This window comes from Lagenorhynchus albirostris, chromosome 4, assembly GCF_949774975.1.
Source record: "Lagenorhynchus albirostris chromosome 4, mLagAlb1.1, whole genome shotgun sequence".
NCBI classification, from domain to species: domain Eukaryota; kingdom Metazoa; phylum Chordata; class Mammalia; order Artiodactyla; family Delphinidae; genus Lagenorhynchus; species Lagenorhynchus albirostris.
The window spans coordinates 50,046,379-50,072,410 of NC_083098.1; the positions used below are offsets into that span (position 1 = coordinate 50,046,379).

General features: G+C 36.3%; 1 protein-coding gene across 1 annotated transcript in view; it reads left to right on the forward strand.

Moving 5' to 3' along the window:
* The window catches only part of ADAMTS3 (ADAM metallopeptidase with thrombospondin type 1 motif 3), a 289,212-nt gene extending 263,437 nt beyond the window's left edge, over positions 1–25,775 (forward strand). The window contains exons 15-22 of the mRNA XM_060147233.1: positions 482–605; positions 3,979–4,059; positions 5,837–6,000; positions 11,369–11,534; positions 14,101–14,233; positions 18,041–18,248; positions 19,966–20,083; positions 24,157–25,775. Of these exons, the coding sequence (XP_060003216.1) occupies positions 482–605; positions 3,979–4,059; positions 5,837–6,000; positions 11,369–11,534; positions 14,101–14,233; positions 18,041–18,248; positions 19,966–20,083; positions 24,157–24,716 (1,554 nt within the window). The 3' untranslated portion in view covers positions 24,717–25,775. The remainder of the gene's footprint in view (positions 1–481; positions 606–3,978; positions 4,060–5,836; positions 6,001–11,368; positions 11,535–14,100; positions 14,234–18,040; positions 18,249–19,965; positions 20,084–24,156) is intronic.
* Positions 25,776–26,032: the final 257 nt, after the last annotated feature.

Below are 26,032 nucleotides of genomic sequence, written 5' to 3' on the forward strand. Positions count from 1 at the left end.
TTCTTGAATTGCCTTTCCACACCGTCTGTTCCTTCAGGGCACTATGAAAATCTCCACTACATCTGTGATGTTTTGTCTCACATCCCTTACCAACTTGTAAAGTCTGTACTAATAGACAACTCACTATTTTAGTATTCATCTTTATAAATATGAAGGCAACAAGGGAGAAACGCCTCTTAATTTTGTCTCCTCAGCATCAGCTACAACTTCTGCGTTCCACAAATGTTTGATGATTGCCTATGTATGACGGGGGAAACACTTCATTAGACCGAGGGAAATTTATACTTTACTGCCCAGAGTACAAGTCATTTTATTTCATAGTAGTTCTTTAAAAGACTGAGGGATTAAAAATCAGAGCTAGAGAGGAATGTTGATTCCTGTCTGTGGGCCGATGATGAAACAAATGGTGTATCATTCTACAGGATGCTGACCTTTACTTGGCACGTTAAACTTAGCTACATTTAATATCTTCTCTCCCCAGAAAGTGGGCTGTGATAAAGAAATCGGTTCTAACAAGGTTGAGGATAAGTGTGGGGTCTGTGGAGGAGATAATTCCCATTGTCGAACCGTAAAGGGGACGTTTACCAGAACACCCAGGAAGCTTGGTAAGATGAGGTCTCTCGTGAATTCAGTATCCTTCTCCATGATTTGCATTTGTCTGAGACTTCTTTTAGGAATGCCACACTTTCTCTATAAACATAAAAAAATTAGCTGCTGATTTATTTTTATTCAGATTACTTTTTAAGGAATTACTTTAACAACTTTGACAAATCATACTTCATAGTGTCCATGATAAAAAATAAATCTAATAAATGTAGATAAGGAACAAATAAAACCAATATCAATTATAGTAGTTAGTTAAAATCTGTTTTGTTTAATTCTGTGTCCTTAATAAAATGCATTAAACATAATTATTAGAATTAATGCTTATTTTGAATTTTCTGTTGCACATAAATTGTTGATCAGAAGTTAAAAATATTATAAAACTTTAAATACAACTTTAAAAATATTACATTCATTTTGCTCCTTTTATAAGTGAACAAGTTTATCCTATTTATAAATCTATAAATCTAGGGTCTATATTTCACATAATATTTACAAGTTTATATCAAGCAAGTTTGAGGTACATACAACCAAAAAATAACCTGAGGTATAATTGCTTATGTGTTTGAATTTCTCTGCTTGTTACACAGTCAATGGCCTGGACTCAGGCGTGTGGTGAAGGTTCGTCAGATGGAACCAAAAGCAAATAATATGCAAAATTATTAGTATTTTCATAATAATTCATTGGAATTTTCATAAGACTTAGATATAAACATTGATTACTGAATAATTTCTTTAAATTTGTAACAAATATTGTTCAGTTATTACACAAATTTATTGGACAAATGTCTCTGAGAATTCAGCATTTAAAGATAAATTTAATGTGAGGCTTCCGTTGAAAAGCTTCTCTTACATCCAAGATATAGTCTCTTACAGAATAACAGAAAACAAGATAAAACAAAACAAAAACAAAGATTTGGTTTACTTTGAGCACATTGTCATAGCGCTAATTTTTCCTTTTAGAAAAATAAGAAGTATAAAAAACTGTTCTTTATCCAAATAGAGTAATTCTCTTAGTTCTTTTTGCTCCCATTATACCCCAGGTATGCAGCTCAAGCCATTTCCACACATATCAGCTTTGCTCTTTGATATATTTAGAGCTAGACAGAGGTAGTTGATTATATTCTAATGTGATTTTCTTAAGCATTCCCTACTCTAGTTACTGATATCTTTGCTATTCCTGTGTGATAATTTACTATGCTTTGTACTTTGAAAATTGTTAAAAATCAAATATTGCCATTTCTGGCTGATTGTATTATTTTAATAAAGCAAACAGAATTAGAATTATATACATATACAAAGGTTTTGGTGGAGTAACGTGATTTTTCTCCATCTTAATGTGAAATAATTAACCGTGCTTTCTTTATTGCAGTTACGTATTGTTCGTTTAGGTGTAAAATAATTAATTTTTTATTCCCAGAGTGAATGAATGTAAAGAAAATGGTTTTTACCATTATTATCCATTCTATATTATGTGTAATAAAAGGCAGTGATACTTTTTTTCAGATACCTCAAAAATTATGCTAAACCTGTGAATCAAGTTCTGAAGAAGAGAAGAAAGCTTTAATCAGTCATACAGATTCAAACTGTTTGAAGATAATCTAACATCCATTTCTTTGAACTAATGTTATCATCGTAGTTATTCAATAGACTAATTAACCTTTTCCAACAGGGAAAAATTTAAGCAAGAGGTGCCGTAAAGAATTCAAGTTGCTGGAAAATGAAATCTGCAAGTATTCAACTTCAAATCACCTATATCATTTCTCATTCACGCTTAGTCTTACTTTCATTGACTATTAACAGTTTACTGGCATTAGCTAACTGTTATAAATGCATTTTGACTTCAACATATAAAATTATGGAACATATTTTATATATTACCTAATAAAATATATATAGCTTATAGTATAGTCAATGAAACAGCAAGACTTTGATAAACATGAACCCTCCACTAATTAAAGACATTCTATTTAAGGGAAGATGAGAGGCGCCTTCACTTTACCCAAAGGAGCTCGTAATATTTCTCTTGCTGAAACAAGGGAAGCTAAAAATGTACTGGGTAAGTTGTAGCAAACTGCAGAAAGATGGGCATCCATAAATGGCATCAAGCTGTTTTGCTACACTTGGCATCTTAAGCATGTTACTTCCAGCTCTTGCACTCAGGCAGACATGGTACATTTCAGGTACTGAGTATCACCCAGGCTCAGGTGCTGAAAACCCTGACCCCAAAGTGACCACTCCATTTAGTTAAGACACTCATAAATATTGTAAAAGAGTTAGGTAAATCTACACAAAGGTAATAATTGTCAATATAGGAAATGACAGAAAAACAGATTTCTTTCTGATTCCATAAGCAATTTTGTATTTATAACTGAATTTCTGTCAATACTTGTAATATATGAATTATAGGTTTCATGATGTAATGAAGGTGTATAAGTTGCATAATCTTCCTATATTCATTTTTTCCTTACAAGCGAGGTAAAACATCTTGGTTTCTCTATTTGCCCTGATTATTGTTGATTTATGGTTAGGATCTTAATTCTAAACGACCTTAAGATAATTTTTAGGACACGTGATAATACTAAGAAAGTTTGTTATATAAGACAATGACTGCAATACGATTGATATGTGATTTTAAAACCCAAGACAAGCTATTCAGCATATTGGTTTTGTGATTTCTCAGTTAGAAGATTGAACTTAGGGTACGTGTAGAGAGGCAATGCACAACATAACCTGCAGACATATTCCAACCAAATCTACAGCACATGTTTTAAAACATTCCCCTTTAAAACTTGTTTAAAGCTTTCAAATTAATTGCTGATCACAATATAAATGAAAGCTACTCATGGATTTTTCTTTTGTAATTTCTTTAGAATAAAGCAGGTGTTTAAATCTGAAGATATTTCATGAGTTAGAAGTTCAGCTGTTTATACTTGCCACTTAGGCTTTTAAAATAGTATATAGACAGATAAAATATATCAAGAAGTTCACCAACTAATTGCGCTAAAAATGGACCCCTATTCAGAAGGATGGTTTAGAAAACTAAAATCACATCGGAGGGGCACAGGGGAGTATAGTATTTGCCTGAATTATTGTTGATACAATTTGTAGGTCAGCACAAAATAAGTGACTAATGGGTTAGAAACTAGATTAATTTTTTTCCCTCAACTTAATTAAAAAAAAGATTCCTCTGATCTTATGCCAGATGTCACAAAAGCTACCAATGCTTTGAAATTAATTTCTGAAACTGCTTCTTTCGGTTTATGGATGCCCTCTTCTGCACACAGGAGCAGTTAGAATGTAATGCCTGACTAACCATGGTTGTTGCTTTTGTTTTCTTCTTTGCTCCCTCCAATATTTACTACACATGCAAAGGGTACCTTAAGATGTTTGATATACCCCCTGGTGCTAGACATGTGTTAATCCAAGAAGACGAGGCTTCTCCTCATATTCTTGGTAAGTGTTTCTGTCTGCTGGCTCTGCTTTAACATGCACTGAAAACATAGAAATGTCAAAGAAATAATATAGAGAGATACATATGTATGTATCTCTATATATACACATAAAATTCAAAATTATATGTAAATGCATTATTATATGATTTTTGTTGGTCATTTCTCCCAACTATTCTTTCTCTAAAATAAGAAATATTCAAAACTAGAGTTTTAACTTTTGGTGAAACCTGGGTTGGTTCATCATGACATGAGGGAAAAAAATAATTTCACAGGTTTGAATTTGTTATGCATTTTTGCTCTGTATTAGGAGATGAGAAAAAGAAATGTTAATAAAATGCACTAAATTAAGAATAATATCAGAAAAATTTGCCATATTTATGTTGACAAATTAGTTCTGATATTTTGGTTGGTGCCATACTGCATGCCTCTTCTTTTAGCGCATTTTAAGTTCTTTGACTGAAAAGCAACCACATCTGGATTTTACTAGTCCAATAAAAATTTTCCTGATATCTGTTATGTGTCCAGTTTCTGACTGGCACATGCAGATTCATTTTCTGCATGTTTTCTGTTTATTATCTACAAATTATCCTGTTTATAATTTCTAAAAGAAGATTCTTTTCCTCCTTTATGAGAGGATCACGTAGAAATGTCACTCTAAAGGGGTTTGTATTCAAAGTGAACATACAAATGTAAACATAGCTTTCACATATTCCTTGAGCTATAGAAGCACTAAGAAGATTTCTGAAACTGACACATCTGTCAAACCTATGAAAATTTATAGTAAATTACTTTTCTAAACTTATGTAACTTAAAAAATGGATTGTTTTTTGGTGTTTCGTAGAATTTTTTTCTTTTTGGTATTTAAAGTATATTCACTACTAGATTCCAAAATAGTCTCTGCTGTCTAGCTGTATTTCTTTCTCCAGTAACTGAAATTCCCTACTTTTGATTCTAGAATTCAGATTATTCTCCTTGGAAAAATTAGACTAGTTTAAAAATTTCAAGGGGAATAAATGCATTTAACTAAAATTACTCATGTTTTCTGCACATTTTCGGTAATGGTAGCAACTTCTGAAATTTTATTTCCTAACATCATTAAATGCCGATGTACCTCCAGACTTTAAAATCCCGTTTGTTATTTTTTATCCATTAGAGAAAGCATTTTATTTTATAAGGTATAGTAAATCTATAGTGTATTACAAATTCTATCACCAGTAAAGAGCTTTTCCTGGTCATATAAGTTGGTAATGTGACCTTAGAATTTTATAGTCATAAGGACTAATTGTTTGTTGGCCTAAAAATTAGTTCAACTATTTTGAGTACCTATAATATTTTGCCTTAACTTGAAAGAGATACACAGTAAAAAAAAAAAGACATTGTGTTATATTCTGTCCTAGCATAAATCATTTGTATTAATTGTTGTGGAAATAGCCATTATTTTAAAAACATTTCCACCTTCCTGAGGAAATGTATATGATGAATGGGTTAGAAACTGTTGACCTCTTCAGCAGTGTTTTCAAATGGGAATATTTGTTAATTTTTATTTCTTATTTAACCATCTTGCCACTGTTTTTAACTGGTTAGGAATGCTTCTTGAGAATTTTGAATGCCTAATGAATGAAGTAGGAGTCCTATCAGAAGTAACACTCATTTTGATTGCTTTGATGCTCATAAACACAGTCTTACATTTATAGAAGGGGATAGACTTAATATGGATCTTCAAAGCTGTAATATGATAAAATAAAATGTATGCCGGTTACTCATTTTTCGTCCTTCAGCAATTAAGAATCAGGCTACAGGCCACTACATTTTAAATGGCAAAGGGGAGGAAGCCAAGTCGAAGACCTTCATAGATCTTGGCGTGGAATGGGATTATAACATTGAAGATGACATTGAAACTCTCCACACCGATGGACCTTTACATGATCCTGTTATTGTCTTGGTATGTGGCATTACAGGCTCACTATGTAGTTGGTTTAGTTTACATTTTTATAATTAATTTATCTCACAACATGTTTACCTTGCTTGTTTTTTATAATTCCATGTATCCTCCCCTCTTTATTCTTTGGGCAGTTTTGTCATATATTTTATTATATATATGTTATAAACCAAATAATACAGTATTATGATTTTTGATTTTAGTAATCAGTTATGTTTTAAAGACAAGAAGAGAAAAAGTAGATTTTTATATTTAGCCACATATTTACCATCTCTGATGCTCTTCGTTTTTCTCTGTAAATCTGATTTTCCATCTAGTATCTTTTACCTTCAATATAAAGAACTTCCCTTAGCATTTCTCGTGGTGCGGGTATGCATGCTAGCAAATTATTCTCTTAGCTTTCAATTCTCTGAAAACATCTTTATTTCACCCTCATTCTTAAAGGATATCTTCACTAGATATAAAATTGGGAGTGGCTAGTTTTTGTTTTGTTTTTTTCCTCTGTCAGCACTTTAAAGATGTTTTTCTGTTGTTGTAGGGAGTTCCAGGAATTTGGGGGCTGATCTAGGAAATAGATATGACCGTGAGGTGGCAGTAGCACCCACACATATTGTTTGGGTGGTACCTTAGCAGGTTTGCTTATGGGGCCACCATCAGGAGGGAGACAAGGGCAAGGTAACTCGTGAGGGAAGGGGAACTCGAGAAGGGGTTTATGTGTCTAGGTGATGTCACTCAGCAGCACAGCGGGGAGACTCTGGGTCTGAGAATTCCAGAAGGTAGCAGCAGCAGCTTGGGGTCCTGATGGCCACAAAGTCTTATTTATAATTAGTGGATTTGGGGTACAAAGCAAGCAGGCTCCAGATGGCTAGAAATCTACTTTTTTGGGCTACATTTGAAACAACTGGATATATGAAAATCTGAGTTTGGTGCCAGCTGGCTTTAGAGCTAATGGGTGGGTCTCAACTTGCTGTGAATAAATAAGCAACCTAGGGCCCAATATGCAGGAGCTGTCTTTGACTCATTTATGTAGCATTTGTCTTCTTGAAGCTGTTATTTATGATGAGAAGTCAACCTCATTTAGGTTGCTGCTGTGCATTTAATGTGTCAGTTTTCTCTGGCTGCATTTTACAATTTTCTCCTTTTTGTTTTGGTTTGGTTTGTTTCATAGTTTGTCTGCGGCATGCTTAGTTTGTGATGTTCTTTGTATGTATCTGGCTTGGGGTTCACCAAGCATCTTGGCTCTGTAGGTTGATGTTTTTCACCAGATTGAGGTAAATTTTCCATTATGTCTTCAAGTTTATGTTTTTTTCCCCATCTCTTTCTTTTCTATTCCTGGGACTCATTTACATGTATGTTAAACCAGTTGAAATTGTTCCACAAGTGTCTTAGACTTTGTTCAATCCTTTTGTAGTCTTTGTCTTTTCTCTGTTCTTCAAATTGGATAATTTCTGTTGAACTGTGTTCAAGTTCACTGACTGTCTTATGTGGTCTCCAATCTGTCATTGAGCCCATCCAGTAAAGTTTACATGTCAGATGGTGTACTTTTGTTTTCTAGAATTTCCATTCGGTTCTTTTTTCTTTTTTTATAATTTTCATTTCTCTGCTGAGATGTCCATGTATTTTCACTCATTATGTCCAACTTTTCCTCTAAGTCCTGAGATTTCATACTGTCTGCTTCTATGGGCTGCTTTTTTTTTTTCTTGATTATGGTTCACATTTTCATACTTCTTACACATTTTTATTGTACACTGAGCAGTATAGATGATAAATTGTAGGGCATTTGGTTTATGTTGCCTTCCTTAAAAGCACTAGGTTTTATTCTGTCTGGTAGTTAATTTATTGTCCATTCCCACTAATCCTTTGAGGCTTGGTTTATCCTTTCTTAGGGCTGGTGTATTTCAATTTTGTTCTTATTTTTATGGCATGGCTTTCTGGTGCCTTAACTGAATACCTGAAGTGTTAAGGAGGCCGTAAGAATACCTAGGGCCCTCAGCCCTGCCTGTCCTCAGGTATCTCTGTCCTGCTCTCAGCCCTGCAGCAGCCATTCATTCACAGACGTCATGGTGTCTTGGCCTGGGCATGCACGGACCAGCCCTCAGACTCAGACCCATGCAGCTTTCTGGACCACCCTCCATAAAGCCCCCTTTTCTTTAGTGCCCTACCCTGAAAGTTCCAGAACTCCACCCTCCTCAGTTCAGTGAGACTGCTGTCTTGGCTTGGGCTCCAGCTCCCAGTACCAGGGTCCAGACCTGGCCCTGTCAACCCGCCTGGCATGTTACTCTTCTCACAGGGATCATTGTCCTTTGCCATGTTATTTATTGCAGAAAAAATTCCCTCAAATATTCTATCCAGTTTTCTTGTTTTCAATATCAGGAAGGCAACTCTATTACTTCCTCATGGACGAAAGCAGAAGCCATCAACTTAATTTGAATATTGTTAGATTCTGTATACCAGTATTTATTGGATTCCCTGTAAAAATATTATACTAATCTAAAATCAAATCTTCCCACTCAGTTCTAAGTCTTCTTTTAAATTTGAAAATTATTTCTCATTGATAAAGTGTCTGTTCAAATCTTTTGCCCATTGTTAAAGTAGGTTGCTTTTTTCTTTTTAAGTTTTCAGAGTTCTTTATATACACTCAATATATGTCCTCTGTGAAATGTGGCTTTCAAATATTTTCTTCTACTCTGTAGTTTCTTTTCCTTCTCTTAGTAGTGTCTTTCACAAAGAAAATATTTTAACTTTATTGAAGTCCAATTTATCAATTTTTCCTTTTATGGATCAAGACTTTCTTATTATATAAGATTTTTTTTTTTTTGCCGAATCCAAAGTCAAAATATTTTCCTTTTTTGGTAAGTTTTACATTTTAATCATTTAAATTTATGAACCATTTAAGCTAATCTTATATACATTTTGTCTAGGTTAGGTTCTTAGTTTTGCATATGGGTGTCCATATTATCTATTGTTGCATAACAGATTACCCCAAACTTGGTGGCTGAACACAAGCAACATTATTATCTCATAGTTTCTCTGGGTCAGGTATCTGGTAGTAGCTTATTACCTGGCTAGTTCTGGCTCAGGGAATCTCATGAGGATGCTCTCAGTTCTGGTGGCAGTCACCTCAAGGCTCCAGTGCAGAGAATCTTTTCAGTTCCCAGCTCAGTCACATGGTTGTTGAAAGGCCTTGGAAGATTGCTCCCAAGCTTCTCCACATGGTGGTTGGCAGGCTTCTGTTCCTTACTACATGAGCCCACTGGCTGCTTAAGTGTCCTGTCCACATGACAGCTGGCTTCCAACAGTGAGTGATTCAAGTGACTGAGAAAGTGAGAGAGTGCAACCAAGACAAAAGTCAGTCTTAACCTAATCTTAGAAGTGACATCCTTTCATGTCTGCTGCTATTTACTAGAAGTAAGTCACTGAGTCCAGCCCCCCACTGAAGGGCAGAAGAATTAAGCTCCATTTATTGAGAGGGAAAGTGTCAAAAGACTTGTGGACACATTTTTTAAGCCACCACAGTGTCCAGCACCATTTGTTGAAAAAACTGTCCTTTCTCCATTAAATTGCCTTTTCATCTATGTCAAAAATTAATTGTCCAAATTTAAGTGGGCTTATTTCTAGACTCTCATTCTCTTCCTTAGGTTAGGTAACTTTATAGGAAAATATACATTAATCAAACTTTTATTTAGATTATTTTAAGTTTGAATGATTGGAGATCAGAAGCTCTATTTTACTCGTATGTAATGACAGAGCGTTCTTTTCCAGGAGGACAGGTGTCTGGCCTCAGAGCCCTGCCTTAAGTCTTTGCCAGTGATATTAGTGTGACCCCAGGGAGCCATGTGGGCTGGTGATATAAGAAGGAAATGTGTAGCTAGGACAGGGGTTATGGACAAGCTGTGCTCTGTCATCATGGCCTTTCTTTTCCTCTCTGAAAGACTGGAACCCCAGATTCGGAGCCCCAGAGCATGGCAGTTAGGCCATCTGGGGTTGAAAGCTTAGACATCTGGCCACATATAAGGGCCAATATAGGGATTGATGCTCAATTTTTAATACTGTTTTGAAAACAAAGACTAAGGGGGAAAAAAGAGAACCCAGATAACCAAATCCTTCATCGTAGCGGGTTTAGTATCAAACAAAAGCTGTTTCTAAAAGTTTAGTTTAAAACACTAATGAACTGCACATGTTTCTCCTTTTGTGTAATTGATATAATCCTATAAAAGCTACATGAAAGTCATTAAAAACTATTTTTTAAAAAGAGTGCTTTGCTAATGAACTAAAAATCAAATAAAAAACAGAATATGTTTGCAAAGTTTCTTACAAAAAGGATTAATACTCCTATTGCATAGATTATTTAGGAAAAAAAGGTATGTATAGCAATAAAAAAAAGAGGACCTAACATGAGCATGCAACACATAGTGGGCAAAATACAAGTGACCATTAAACTTTGCTATTTATCAAATAAATAACAATTAAGACAACAATCTTTTGCCCATTCGGTTAACAAAGAGGAAAGTAATATAATATGCAGTGCTGAATGGGGGCATTGTCATATACTTTCATCATGAAAGTAATAATTGTTCTAACTATTCTGAAGGGCCATTCACTAGTCTATTATGAGAGCTATAAAAAAGTGTTTGTACCCTTTAGCATACTAAAGAGAATCAGAAATCATCACAAAACTGGGGATAAAATATAAATATTCATTTATATGATTAAATAACGCACACTATGCTGACATTTAAAAGTATGTCTTCAAAGAATATTTACTGTCTTGGGAAATGTGTGTGACACATTAAGTGAAATAAGACCAGAAAAGTATGTATGTGTGTACACACACACACACACACACACACACACACACACAGATAATATGCAGATATCTTGAAGCTGTATTCCAAAATAATAAAAGTGACTTTAGTTTTCTCTGGGTTACTGGAATTATGGATGATTTTTATTTTCTTTATATTTTTCCATGATGTCTATATTTTCTGGATGGAACATTATTATCTTTATTATCATAACAAAACAGTCTTTCAAACAATAATTTTTAAGTACACTCAGGAGATATATAACATGAGGAAATTTGTGGTGAATTTTATTGTAAGGTTATTATTTTTATAATACAAATTTTTTTCTTACTCCTCGGTGGATTTTTTTTTACTTTTTAATGCCAAGATATTTTATATATTTGCTATTTTTTTTTCTTAAACAGGGCATACCTGTACTTTAATGATAGAAAAACATTCTATTTTTAGAAGCTACTTGAAAGTCTTCCAACTTTAATAAGATACACATTCTGAAATATTTGTAATTTTTTCATTCAAATTTAATACTCTCTCAGGTGATTTACATATCTATTTCATGTGTATGTTAGATTATACCTCAAGAGAATGATACGCGCTCTAGCCTGACATATAAGTACATCATCCATGAGGACTCTGCACCTACAATCAACAACAACAATGTCATCCAGGAAGAATTAGATACTTTTGAGTGGGCATTGAAGAGCTGGTCTCAGTGTTCCAAACCCTGTGGTGGAGGTAACAATTGAACACATTTATTATATTAAAATGTAATTCATATAAAAGCCAATCTTCTTCCTTCTGCCTTAAGGATTATCTCTAATTGAGGCCACAATCTGAGAAACACCAACTATAACCAAAACTGAATAATACAAAGCATTTTGACTGAAATCTCAGGATCTACAAAGGATAGGAATCCATTCATAACAGTGGTAGGCCTTCTTAAAATCCCCTTGCCTTTCCTCCTTGTCTCATATCCATGTAGTATTAACCTTAGTCACTTTACTCTTTCCAGACTCTCCCAAATTCAGTGTCCTCTGGTTCTTGCCTTTTTTCTTTTCCACTTTTACTTTCCATACCTATGCATTTCTTTTCAGCGTTAATAATGAAGAGCTCTTAGTTGCACTATGTACCAGATACCATTTTACATATTAATGATGAATGCTCACAATGGCTCTATGAGGTCAGTACTATTATTACCTCTGTCGTACTGATAGGGAAACTGAAGCACAGGGAAGATCAGTAATTTGCCTGGGGCCATGAGATACAAACCCAGGGAGGTAGTCTGGCTTCTTCATACATGTTTGTACTGCATTCTGCCGCCTCTCTGCTCTCTCTAGAGTAGATCCATTAAGCTGTTCTCAGAGTTTCTCAGTCTCTGCCATCATCCATTCCTCTAGCTCAGAACAACAAATGCTCCAGAATGGAACTGGCCTAGACAGAATTCTCTCACAATGATACTGAATAATTGAGAACAAGAAATTATTTTGTTGTTTGTATAGGGAATGCCTGGGTAAATATTTCATAATTTTAAATTCAAGGACGTATTTTTAAAGTTTTTTTTTCTCCAGAGGGGGCATAAAATGTTTTTAGATAATTATTTTAAATGACAATTTATTCATCACAAGATGCTTATATAATTTGGATCCTCCCTTCTGTTGTATTGTCAACATCTACTTGGTCACAAGACTTATCAGATACACTTTTTTGTTATCTACCAGATCTATTCCTCCCTCACCGGGTTTCCTTCACAACTTTGGAAGGGAAGATTATTGCAAAGGTCTCTTAACTAGCCAACTAAATTTGATTTTCTTCTCTTCGTTTATTTCCAGGGTAATCTTTCTTGAATGGAAGAATGAATGAATGAATGAATTTGAGTAGAATTATACTATTTCCCTGATTCAGATCCTTCAGTCTCCTAATGTGTTACCCTAAAGACACAACGTAATTCTTTTTTTTACAGGGGTATAGTTGTTTTACAATGTTGTGTTAGTTTCTGCTGTACAGCGAAGTGAAGTAGAGTTCCCTGTGCTATACAGCAGGTTCTCATTAGTTATCTGTTTTATACATGTTAGTGTATATATGTCAATCCCAATCTCCCAGTTCACCCACCCCTTTCCCCCCTTGGTGTCCGTATGTTTGTTCTCTACGTCTGTGTCTCTCTTTCTGCCTTGCAAACCGGTTTATCTGTACCATTTTCTAGATTCTACATATATGCGTTAATATATGATATTTGACACAACATAATTTATGTAATATTCTTGCCCAAAGTGAAAACCTGAATGAATCTAATCATTAGTTGACAAAGAAACCCAAATTGCGGGACATTTTATAAAACAGCTGGCTTATACATTTCAAAAATATTAAAAGACAAGAAGAGGCTCAGAAACTATCCCTAACTAATTCTGTGAAAACTAAATGCAGTGCATGATCATTGATTGGAAAAGCATTTCTATAAAGAACATTCTAGGGACAATTGATAAATTTTGAATATCATCTTTATACTAGATAATAGTATTATATTTGTGTTAAATATTCTGATTTTAAGATTATATTGTGGTTATGTAAGAGAATGTGCTTGTTATGAGCTGAGGTATTTGGAAGTGAAGAATCAGGATGTCAGCAACTTACTCACAAATGGTTCAGCAACATTTTATATATAAATGTATATATAGTATGTGTTTTATATATATAAATATATATCAAATATGGTGACATGGTAACACAAAGTTAATCTAGATGCAAGGTATGTAACATGTTCATTGTGCTTTCCTTACACGTTTTTTGTAGATTTGAAATTTTTCAAAATTAAAAAATATATACACATATATTTTTTTAAACGTCTAAGTCAGTGCTTGTGGAGACCTTCAGTAACTCCCTGGATAAAGTCCAAACATTTGTCTGACATTCAAGGCTTTTAAGAACAGATCCTTTCCCATGTGTTGGGAAAAGCCATTCAAAGAGACCTACAATTTTCTATATGTCTTTTCTGTAGAAGCCTATGTCACTGGGTATTGTCGCCATAGTTTTCATATCTGACTCTCACAGGAGACTATTTATCAGGGTCTAGTTTATTAACAAGCATGCAGTTGCTAGTTAATACTTTGTAATATTTATTAAAGATAAAGGATTTTTGTTTATTTAATTTTTATTTAACTAACATGCTTCTGAAACTTCAGCACCTAGAACAGTGCCTGACTTATGACTCAATAAATATTTGATAAATGAACGAATGAGTGAATGATCAAATGTATGATGGAATGAATAAGTGATTAAATCCAAAGAAATATATTTCTCTTACCAGGTTTCCAGTACACTAAATACGGATGCCGTAGGAAAAGTGATAATAAAATGGTTCATCGTAGCTTCTGTGAGGCCAACAAAAAGCCAAAACCTATTAGAAGAATGTGCAATATTCAAGAGTGTACTCATCCACTGTAAGTGTTTATTTTAACTATCATATACTGAGGACAGAATAAAAAGGATTTAAATGTCTTTAGCTCTTTTTAGTTTTAACTTAATTTTTAGTCAAAGCTAATACATATACCTGGTTACAATGATCAGATCATGTCACAGGAATTATATAAAGCTGTAGTCCTGTGGGGTTTTTTCCCATATCTCTGCTTCTCAAAAATAACTGCTTTTATTTATTCTTCTCTTTTTTTATTGAAATATAGTTGACTTAACAATATTGTGTTAGTTTCAGGTGTACAGCAAGGTGATTCAGTTATGTTTTGTTTTTAGATTATCTTACGTTATAGGTTATTACAAGATATTGAATGTATCAGTAGTTCCCTGTGCTATACAGTAAATCTTTGTTGCTTTTCTATTTTATGTATAGTAATTTGTATCTGTTAATCCCATACTCTTAATTTATCCCTCCTTCCCTCTCTTTCCCCTTTGGTAACCATAAGTTTGAGTTTGTTTTCTATGTCTGTGAGTCTCTTTCTGTTTTATATATAAATTCATGTGTGTGTGTGTGTGTGTGTGTGTGTGTGTGTGTATCAATACTGATACTGATATTCAGAGTTCATATTATTCTAACAACATGTGTCTCTCTTGAGAGTTGAGTCACTTAGCATGCTCTGCTTATGTTTCTTTTCTTACTAAACTTTGTTTCTCCTAGAGTTAGTGAATGTCTTGATTTTTATGTATCATTTTCTACTACTTTTCACTAATTCATCCCCAAACTCTTCTCCTCTAAATGCTACGCACTCAAGTATCCTGTCCTTGTGTCTTCTTAGAGACATGTCCCAGAGAGTTCTCTGTGTTCTAGCTCCTGCCTGAGCTTCTACACAGCTTCCTTCCTGGGGCTTCTTTTTACCATCCTCCAAGGGATTCCTACTGCATGTCTCTTGTATTGGACCTCCTGTTTTCTGCATTCTTTTTCTTATCTTTTAGAGTATTCATTCATTCTGGTAGGGCATATCTTTCAGTAGTTTCATGAAAAAACTATATACAAAGGAAAAATTTTATATAAGAATTAAGCTTCTATACACCTAAGAAAAGTATATAATAGGTTAAAGTATAAGGGTATGTAAGAAGTCTTTCTTCTACTCTTACTCTTGATCATTTCGACACACATGTATGTATACCATTCCAACCTATAATATATTTTTCTCAGAATTTATAAACTTGCTCCATTATTTTCTAGACTCCAGTTATGCTCTTGAAAAGTCATTTGCTATTCTAATTCTCAATTATTTCTATGTGACCTCTTTTTTTTTTCTGTCTTTCAAAGTTTGTAGGATCATTTTGTTCCTAGTGTCTTGAAATTTCATAGTGATAAACTGCCTTTGTGCTCATTTTTTCGCATCTCTTGTGCTGTATATTTGTAGACATTTTAAAACACAAAACTAATATCTTTTACCTCTGGGAAATTTTCTTGTATTTTTTCTTTGAAAAGTTTCCCCTATGATTTTCAGTATTCTTTCTGGGAAATTTGTAGTTAGGGTTTCTAGACAGATCTAATTCTTTTCTTTTCTTTTCTCTCCTGGTATTTACTGTTCTTCCTGCTGAATTTTTCCATTTTTGCTATTATGTCATTAACATCCAAGAGAGTTTTAACATCCAAGTGCTGTTTTGTTTATCAGATGTTCTGTTTTCCAGACATTTGATTCTTATTTCAAAGATGTAATATATTCGTTTATCTTTCTTAGGCTCTTAAAGATTATTTGCTTTTTTGTGCATTACTTCTTCTATTTCTTTTTCCCTTCGTTCAGCATTTGCGTTAGAGACTTTCTATGTCTGGTGAACATTGGCTGTTCACACGTGTATAGAATGCAGCAGTAAACTTCTGTATGATACATAGGAATGTTATGGAGACAGTAGATCCTGAGAGTTCTCACCACAAGGAGAATTGTTTTTTCTTTTCTTTCTTTGCATCTATATGAGATGATGGATGTAACTAAACCTGTTGTGGTAGTCATCTCACAATATATGTAAATCAAACCATCATGCTGAACACTTTACGAGTGTATGCCATTTTATGTATTTTTTTATTGTCATTCTGGGAATTTCAGGAGGGAATAAGGTAACAGAAAGTATCTATGACTATGAAGTATATACTTCTCATGTTAACACCTATCTTTAAGTGAGAGTCACAGTGGAAGCCTTCAAAATTGAGTAAAATTTCTTAGTTGCCACAATTCATTCTACTGCCAGTTGAAAACCTATGTCAGTCTTAAACTCTGAATAGCAAAGACTGCCAAGGTTTTAACCTGTTTATATTTTGGTGCTCCATACATACAAAAAGAAAAAAAAATTGCACAGGGAAAGTAACTTTGGAAAGGATAAATAGAATGCCTCCATTACATACTAACAGATTGATTACCTAGTTGGACTCAATGGTGACAACCCTTTGGGACATATGCAATGACGAACTGTCTGTCATATTGTATCCATAGCTAATTTGGAGAGGGCTGGGGCACTGACATCGAATTTGGACATAGAATTTGGGAATGTCCCATAGGGTATCTTTTTGAAAATAAATTCCTTGGAAATATTTCTATCAGGTATATTCGTGGAAGCAGTTTCTGCTCAGGCCCAGATGCATACAACCTTTACCTTTTCATCAGGTCCAATAAGGGCCTATATGAAGAACTGAATTTTCCAAACGTGATGGATATGTCAGGTAGCCTTCACAGCAACAAGCATAGAGATGGAACTGTAATCTCATTTAGAGTATTCAAACATGAGTAAACTCATGAGGTAATGAAAAAGCAGCAGCAGCCAAACCACCTTGTCATAGCCGGCATCAGATGGAGCCTTTTTTAATTTCCTTTCAGATATTTAACACCATGAGGCAATATGGCTGAGAATTAATTGGTTTTATTTATTTTAATGAGTTGGTTTTTATAATTTTATAATTATTTATTATAATGAGTTGGTTTCTATTTTATTTTATTTTTATTGAAGTATAATTGATTTACAATGTTGTGTTAGTTTCAGGTAGACAGCAAAGTGATTCAGTTATATATATATATATATATATATATGTATATATGTTCTTTTTCAGATTCTTTTCCTTTATAGGTTATTACAAAATATTGAGCAGAGTTCCCTGTGCTATATAGTGGGGTTCTTGTTGATTATCTCTTTTATATATAGCAGCTTGTATCTGCTGATCCCAAACTCTTAATTTATCACTCCTCCACCCCCTTTCCCCTTTGGTAACCATAAGTTTGTTTTCTATGTGTGTGAATCTATTTCTGTTTTGTAAATAAGTTCATTTTTAGCATATTTTTAGATTCCACATATAAGTGATATCATGATACTTGTCTTTGTCTGACTTCCTTCACTTAGTATGATAATCTCTAGGTCCATTCGTGCTGCTGTAAATGGCATTATTTCATTTTTTATGGCTGAGTAATATTCCATTGGATATATGTGCCACATCTTCTTTATGAGTTGGTGCTATTTTGGGAAACTACCATCATGCCTGAACCTAAGGGGACAACTTTAAGATGAGTTTCAGAAACCCTCTGAGGATGATCCTTTTGGAAAAGAGAAGGTTGTTTCAGAGTCACTGGGAGACAGAATACTAGGGCATAACAAATAGATGTGCCCCGCCTATGACTGTTAGAAAGTTTTCAGACTTTTTGTTTGATGTGCCCGTCTTTCTGAACCTGCCCCGTGGGGCGGGGGCACATCATTCAGAGGGCAGAAAGAGCTAGGCTTGCGGTGCAGGGAGGGGCACACCACGCAACCCGGTTGCCAAGTTCAGTCTTAACCCCCATCCTCAGCTGGGCGGCAGAAGAATGGGAGCACTGCACCAAAACCTGCGGCAGTTCCGGCTATCAGCTCCGCGCCGTGCGCTGCCTCCAGCCGTCCCACGATGGCACCAACCGTTCGGTGCACAGCAAGTACTGCGTGGGGGGCCGTCCAGAGAGCCGCCGGCCTTGTAACAGAGTGCCCTGCCCGGCCCAGTGGAAAACGGGGCCCTGGAACGAGGTGGGTGTGCGAATTCTGTGTGCGTTGGCGGGGGGCGGTGGGGGGGGGAGGGGTAAGGACGTGAAGTATATTTTAATTTGGCTTCTGTATCAGGTAGGCTTTGTGTGAATTGCAAAACTGTCACATATTTTGGAAGCATTACGCATCTGTAGGTATTAGGAAAAACTCACAGTTTAAAACAGTGTTTGCATGAAAGATTAGTTGATGGGGGCAAACCACGTTTGGATGTCTTGTGACACAGAGGCCTCTGAAAAGTGACTGATCTTCTGTCCGGTATTTTTTCTGAACTGCACCTTTCCTCCTGGATACATTCCAAACCCCTGACCTTGAATGCAGGGCCCTGCCCCATTTGACACCACACGAACGCTTCTTTTTTTTCTTTTTGTTGAAGTGTAGTTGATGTAACCTTAGAGTACCTTAGAGTCAGGTGTACAACTTAATGATTGGATATTTGTATACATTGCAAAATGACAACCACAATAAATCCCATGATAACTCTTCTTTGTTCATCTTCCTTTATTCTAACTGTTTGTCCCAGTCTGAGTAAACTGTTTACTGTTTCAAAGACCATGCTGGTCTGAGCCTCCTCCCTTTTGGCTGGCTTGCCCCTCCCCCTGCTCCTATGTGACCATATGCCCCTCATCCATCAAGGCTCAGCTCCATGGTCCAAAATACCACCTTCCAGGGCTGCCCTTCCCGGCAGTCCTTCCTCCACATTCCAAAGGCAAAGAGGCCTTCCAGTGGCTTGCTGATCACAGCAGTGTACTGTAACTCCTGTCTTTGAGCCTGTGCATGCCACTAGTCCATGCATTTCTCAAGAAACCAGGTGCTTTGCTTCCCCAGCGCCCAGTCGGTGCCTGTCCAAATGACATCTCCTTGGTGACTGGCTGAGTCAGTGTCTCATTGCCCGTATTAACCACAGTTCTTTGATATATCTAAAAACTCCAAATGAAGAATCAGGGGGCGATAGTAGAGTGGCTCGGAGGAAAGGGCAGCAAAAAGTAGACAGAGGACAAAGGAGGGAGTGGAGAGCAGGCCCAGGAGGGAAGGAACAGGCAAATGAAAGTGACCTGCACAGGACCTTAAGGATAACTCATGTCTTGTTCCCCTCAGAGTCCTGGAACAAGCATCCCTCCTCTACAGCTCCTACCTAGATCAATAGCACGGCTGCTTCTGGGCTTAGTTTTAGAGGAGTTAGCCCATTCCTTAAAGAAATGAATTTGTGGGAAAAGAGTAATAGTAGCTCCAAAGAGGTTTAATTAACCAACATAGCATGTCAGTCAATTCACCATTTGTAAGGAAATTAAAAAATAAGAGAGAATGGGAAGCTCAATCTGTGACAGGCTCTCTGAAAACGGGCTCCACTACTGCTTTTAGGAACTACGGAAGGAGTTACATTATAACAATGACTTGTTTGGCATCAAATGCTTACTATATGCCAGGCATAACTGTTTTATATACATTGTCTCCTTTGCCTTCATTTAGTCCTACAGCAATTCTATGAAGCTTTCAGAGAAAGAACAATGCTCCCAGGGTAAAGCTAGGATTCTCTGTCTCCCAAGTCACTGTAACACTGGGCCGTAGAGAAAGAACTCCAGAGCTGTGTATGCGTGTGTGCTCGTGTGTGCATGTGTGTGTCTGAGTGTGCACATGGGGAAAGGAAGAAAGACAGTCCTGGGGGAATAAACGTCTATAATCACAGCCTTTGTTTCTGTAGTGTTCAGTAACCTGCGGCGAAGGGACAGAGGTGAGGCAGGTCCTCTGCAGGGCGGGTGACCACTGCGATGGTGAAAAGCCTGAGTCTGTCCGAGCCTGTCAGCTGCCTCCCTGTAATGGTAGGTGTGACACTGATTGATTTCACTGTTCTGATCATGGTTTTTGAGCCTCAAAAAGCAGAACTTCCTTTCTGGGCAAGCTCTGGAATTTCCATTTGCTTACTGAAAAATGACTAAAGGAAAACACCCTTGAGATATTAGCTTAATAGAGTTCTTTAAGATGGGTGTCTGCGGCAACGTCCCCTCCATTTAATTATCATAACCGCTGCGGCCTCTGTGGTTCCCAGTAGGCAGTAATGCTGGGGTGAGGGCCGTGTCATGTATATGTAGCTTCTGTCAATTTGTGTTTCTAGAAGCTACGTGTTTTCTCTCTTTGATTTTCTTTATGACTTCACATCATTGTCAAAGGCATAATAATGCAGAAGGTTTGGCAATACTTTACTAAAATCATTCAGTTTAGGCATGTGGATGATAAATGTCATTCACAAAGCCACTTCCAATACCTGCTCATCCATTTTCATAGACTTGAACAGCGTGCTTTCAAAATAGATACCTTGTGCATATGCTAAAATTTGCCTTACTCTTGTCATATTGCAAAAGCGGAGTCTCTTTTCTTTAAAGTACAGATCTTCCTCAATTTACAATGGAGTTACATCCTGATAAACTTATCCTAAGTTGAAAATACTGTCAGTCGAAAATGCATTTAAAACATCTAACCTACTGAACACCATAGCCTAGCGTGCTCCAAACACTTACGTTTGCCTATAGTTGGGTAAAATCATCTAACACAAGGCCTATTTGATAATAAAGTGTTGAATACCTCATATAATTTATTGAATACTATACTGAAGGTAAAAAACATAATGGTTGTCTGGGTACAGAATGGTTATAAGTGTGTCAGTCATTTGCCCTCGTGGTCGCCTGGCTGACTGGGAGCTGCAGCTGCTGCGCTGCCCAGCATCACAAAAGAGTATCATTCCATGTATCCCTAGCTCAGAAAAGATCCAAATTCAAAGTACTACTGAATGCATATGGCTTTCACACCATCATAAAGTCCAAAAATCGTAAGTAGAACCATCATAAGTCAGAGGACATCTGTATAATTTCATTTGCTATTGTAAAACAAATAGTATATATTGGATGGTTTCAGTTTCTATCACTGTCTCCTTCTTCCTCCTTTTCTGCCTCTCTCTGCATCTGTCTGTGTCCTTTGTGTCTCATTTTGTTTGTTTGTTTGTTTGTTTTGCGGTATGCGGGCCTCTCACTGTTGTGGCCATTCCCGTTGCGGAGCACAGGCTCCGGACGCGCAGGCTCAGCGGCCATGGCTCATGGGCCCAGCCGCTCCGCGGTATGTGGGATCTTCCCGGACCGGGGCATGAACCCCTGTCCCCTGCATCAGCAGGCGGACTTTGAACCACTGCGCCACCAGGGAAGCCCTGTGTCTCATTTTCTATCTCCACTTTTCTCTCCTCTCCTTTCCTCTGTGGGTTTCGCTCTCTGTCTCTGACTTGCTGTCACTTGCTGTCTGTATGTTGCTCACTTTCTGTGTATATCACTCGTGCTTTTCCACCTCACTCTTTCTTCTCATTCTCTCTTTCTCTCCCCCCCCCCAGTCTCCCTACCTCTACCTCTTTTTTCTCTTTCTCCTGCTCTCTCCCTTTCCTCTTGTCTCTCTCCTCATCTCTTCGTGACTCTCTCCTTCTTCTCTATTTCCCTCTTTTTCTCTCTGACACTCCTCCTTCCCCCTTTTCTGGCACATGTGTCTGTCAGTGTCTCTCTTTCTCCTCCACTTTTCTCTGTCCTTCCTCACCCTCCCTGCCCACCTCCCTGTCTCTGCCACTCTGCATCTGTCTCTGCCACTCTGCATGTCTCTCCATCTCCCTGTGTCTCTTGCCTTCCCTGCCTTCTCTCTGTCCCAGTCCCCGTGTCCCTACCCCTCTGATTCTCTGTGCCTGTCTCTCTCTCCCTCTCTCTCTTCGTATCCTCCCACTGCCTGTCTACTCTTCCAAAGAAACCTTATAAAATATTTCTTTGTACTTTTTCCTTTGAAAGGTGGGGTGGCGTGAACAAGTATGACCATGAGGGGGAGACAAAGGACTTACATATTTAATCATTTTTCTCTGGAAAGTATATTTGAAACTTCAAATCACAAGTAAAAGCCAAAAGAACAAATTTACCTACTTAGAAGCTATAACATTTCCCGTCACCATAGTATTTTACTCTTACATAGGCATTACTGTCAGGAAGTTAAACACTTTTCGAGTAAGCTTTATTGATCTTAATAACTGGTAGAGTATATATTTCTGCAGATATGCCCAACTGTCAGCAAGAATTTGCTTGATACTTTTCCTTAAGCCAAAAGAAAATGTTATAGGCATAGAAAGCTATAGCCATAGAAAAAATAATTCAGATAGGTAAAGGGATTGATACTTGAGGTGAAACCCATTAATGTGATTCTCAGGCATTTACAACCTAATTAGATTATTATCTTAGCTAATATGAACTATTCAAACACATCGTACTGTATCATAGATGTGTAAATGTGAGGGAAATACAAGTCATTCCACAACTTGGGAAGTGGGCATGGCATTATAACGCTAACAAAGGTGGTAAGTTTAGCCTGTTTTGGCCCTGACAACTGACCCTCTTTTTTTCCCCTCGAACTTTAGAAAAGGGATTTAATTTCTTTGGCAAGTTATATAGCAGGTTCCTTACTTAGCAATGTAGAATCACCTAATATTACATTGTAATTTTAAGTGATTATATCATATAAATGCCACAATTTACAATTCTTTGCATTTATTAATTGGATATGGGATCAGTATTCTGTGTTGGACTGTGTGCATGGGCTCTCTGCATAGGATATGCTCTGGAATGGCTGAAAAGAAATACAAACTAACATTTTCATGAGCTCAGTGTTTGGATTTTTTGAAATCTAATTCTTATAACCTATGATCAATAAAATTAAAAAATAATAGAAATAGTCTGTACACACACACCTACCAAGTGTTTTGTGAGTGTTACTTTAGTACTCTTTAAAGTACTATCAGTTCAATGAAATTAAAGAACCATGAATTGTTCATAAGCAAGTTGGCACCCTTTACCCAGATTTGTGCTTTCAAATAACAAATAACCTGAGAACGTTCAATGGTAAACATGAAACTGTTGCCTTCACTCTGGAGAATGTTCTCCAAATCAAAATAGTATCTTGATTTTTCTTTTGGTAATATAGTTTTAAGATTTAATATGTTCCAACAGGTCTTTAGTATTTATTTTGATTTTAAATTTAAATTTAATATAGAGGCTACTCTATTATAATGAAAGAACTATCATAAAATTTTAAAAACCAGTGCCCTCTATATCTTAAAAATATGGTAAAACTAATTCTATTTTCTCATTCTAAAATCAGATATGTATTTCTGCTAGGAAGAAAAAATTACCCTTGATCTGAAAACTCTTGATGGAGATGTGAAAGTGCTGGTCAATTCAAGTGCTTTGCACATAGAGAATACTTATTTTAGTAAATTCATCCTAATATTCATATTTTTAACGTGAAGTCTAATGTGGCAACTCCCATAAATGTTAGCTTTTACTTAAAATTTTTTATATTCATATACGATTTAAGTTTCTTCCCTCCTTTTATTCATTTTTAGTTATATTTATTTTTATATTTAAAATGAAATATAGTTGAAATACAGTATTATGTTAATTTCAGATGTACTACCTGGTGATTTTGCATACACTATGCATAATGTATTTGCATACATTATGAAATGATCACCACAATGAGTCTGTCCCCATAGAAAGTTATTAACACGTGACTGGCGATATTCCTTACACTGTATGTCACATCCCTATGGCCTATTTATTTTATAACTGGAGGTTTATACCTCTTAATCCCCTTCACCTGTTTTGCCCCTCCCTCAGCAATTGCCCATTTGTTCTCTGTATCTATGATTCTGTTTTCTGTTTTGTTTTGTTTTTTAGATTCCACATATAAGTGAAATCATACAATATTTATCTTTCTCTGTCTGACTTATTTCACTTAGCTTAATGCCCTCTAGCTCCATCCATGTTGTCCTCCTTTTATGTTTGGATGTATGTCTCATTTTGTTGTCTTTTAATCTTTGCAGATGAGCCATGCTTGGGAGATAAATCCATATTCTGTCAAATGGAGGTGCTGGCGCGATACTGCTCCATACCAGGTTATAACAAGTTATGTTGTGAGTCATGTAGCAAGCGCAGCAGCACCCTGCCACCACCATACCTTCCAGAAGCTGCTGAAACTCATGATGATGCTATCTTTAACTCCAGTGACCTCCCCGAATCTCTAATGATGCCTACATCTTTGGTTCCTTACTATTTAGAGACTCCTGCTGAGAAGAAGAAATCTTTGAGCAGGATCTCTTCTGTAGGAGGTCCAAATGCACATGCTGCTTTCAGGCCAAACAGTAAATCCAGTGGTGCTAACCTACCCCAGAGGAGAGCTCAGCCAGCAGAAAATAAGACTCTGAGACTGGCCTCCCTACCCACCAAGAGTGGCCACCTCAGTTCATCTCCACAAATGGCTGCTGCCCCCTTCCTTGCAGCCAGTGATTCCATAGGTGCTTCTTCTCAGGCAAGAACCTCAAAGAAAGATGAAAAGATTATTGACAAGAGACGTCCGCTAAGATCATCCACATTGGAAAGATGAGAAAGTGAAGCCAAAAGGCTAGACATCAGTGGAAAATCTGGACAAGCTCGCTCTCCCTGTGGTGCATACAGCTTGTTTAAAGTGGAAATCTCCATAAATCATCAACTCATTTTATCTGTATGTGGAAGAACAAAAAGTGCTGGTTCACTTTCTAGTTGCTTTCATCCTCCTTTTGTTCTGCATTGACTCATTTACCAGAATTCATTGGAAGAAAGCACCAAAGATTATTAACCGAAGGAAAGTAAGTTGCTAAGCGTGTTGGTCATTTTCTAAAGCAGAAAAGGGACTGGAATCAATTGTGCATATCAGCTGATTTTTTTGTTGTTGTTTTTAAAAAGTTACAGTAAAAATAAAAAAGAGGTGCCAATGGTTTACATTTTAACAAAAGGTTTTGAAAATGGAGCAAAGAATTCTTAGACTTGTATTCCTATTTATCTATATTAGAAATATTGTATGAGCAAATTTGCAGCTGTTGTGTAAATACTGTATATTGCAGAAATCAGTATTATTTTAAGAGATGTGTTCTCAAATGATTGTTTACTATATTACATTTCTGGATATTCTAGGTGCCTGTCATTGAGTATTGCCTTATTTGACGTTCTATGAGTTGATTTTCAAAGCAGAATATTACAAAGAAGTTAGAAACACCGCTACTGACAATACAAAGGGTTTTGTTGTGTGGTTTTGTTTGATCAGCAATGTGACACCTAAATTACAGAACAAGAAAAAAAAACAGATAAGCTGCAGATATAGAGATTTCAACTTACCTACTACCTTCCATACTTTAAATAAAAAAGAATAAGTTTGGTGTCTTAGTATACTTGCAGTCACAGGGAACAGAGACCAGTAAATGAGCCTGTGCAGGACAAAATGGAAACCCTTTTACCAGGGCCTCAATAGACACCATTGAATTGTCCTGCTTTCCTGTGTTGTTTTTAATTGTCCCATTGTTGACATATACAAACAGGTATACTCAATGTACTGTAATTATTAACAAAGGAAAAATGTACTGAGATCATTTGTTTGTATGTCAGTAGCTGAGAAAAGCATCGTTGAACTAGAAATAACAATCAAGTATAGCAGGGCTTTAGGGCTCTGGAAGCAGCTTCAAGAAAGCATTTGTCAATGGTTGCAATATTTATTTTCCTCATGGTTCATATCTACATGTTCACAACCACCATGCATCTGACTGCAATAATGTGCTAGTAATTTATGTCAGTGATCACCTTACTCACAGTGAAGCCAGAAATGCTCTCTCCAGGGAGTAGATGTAAAGTACTTGTATATAGAATTCAGAACTGAAGATATTTATTAAA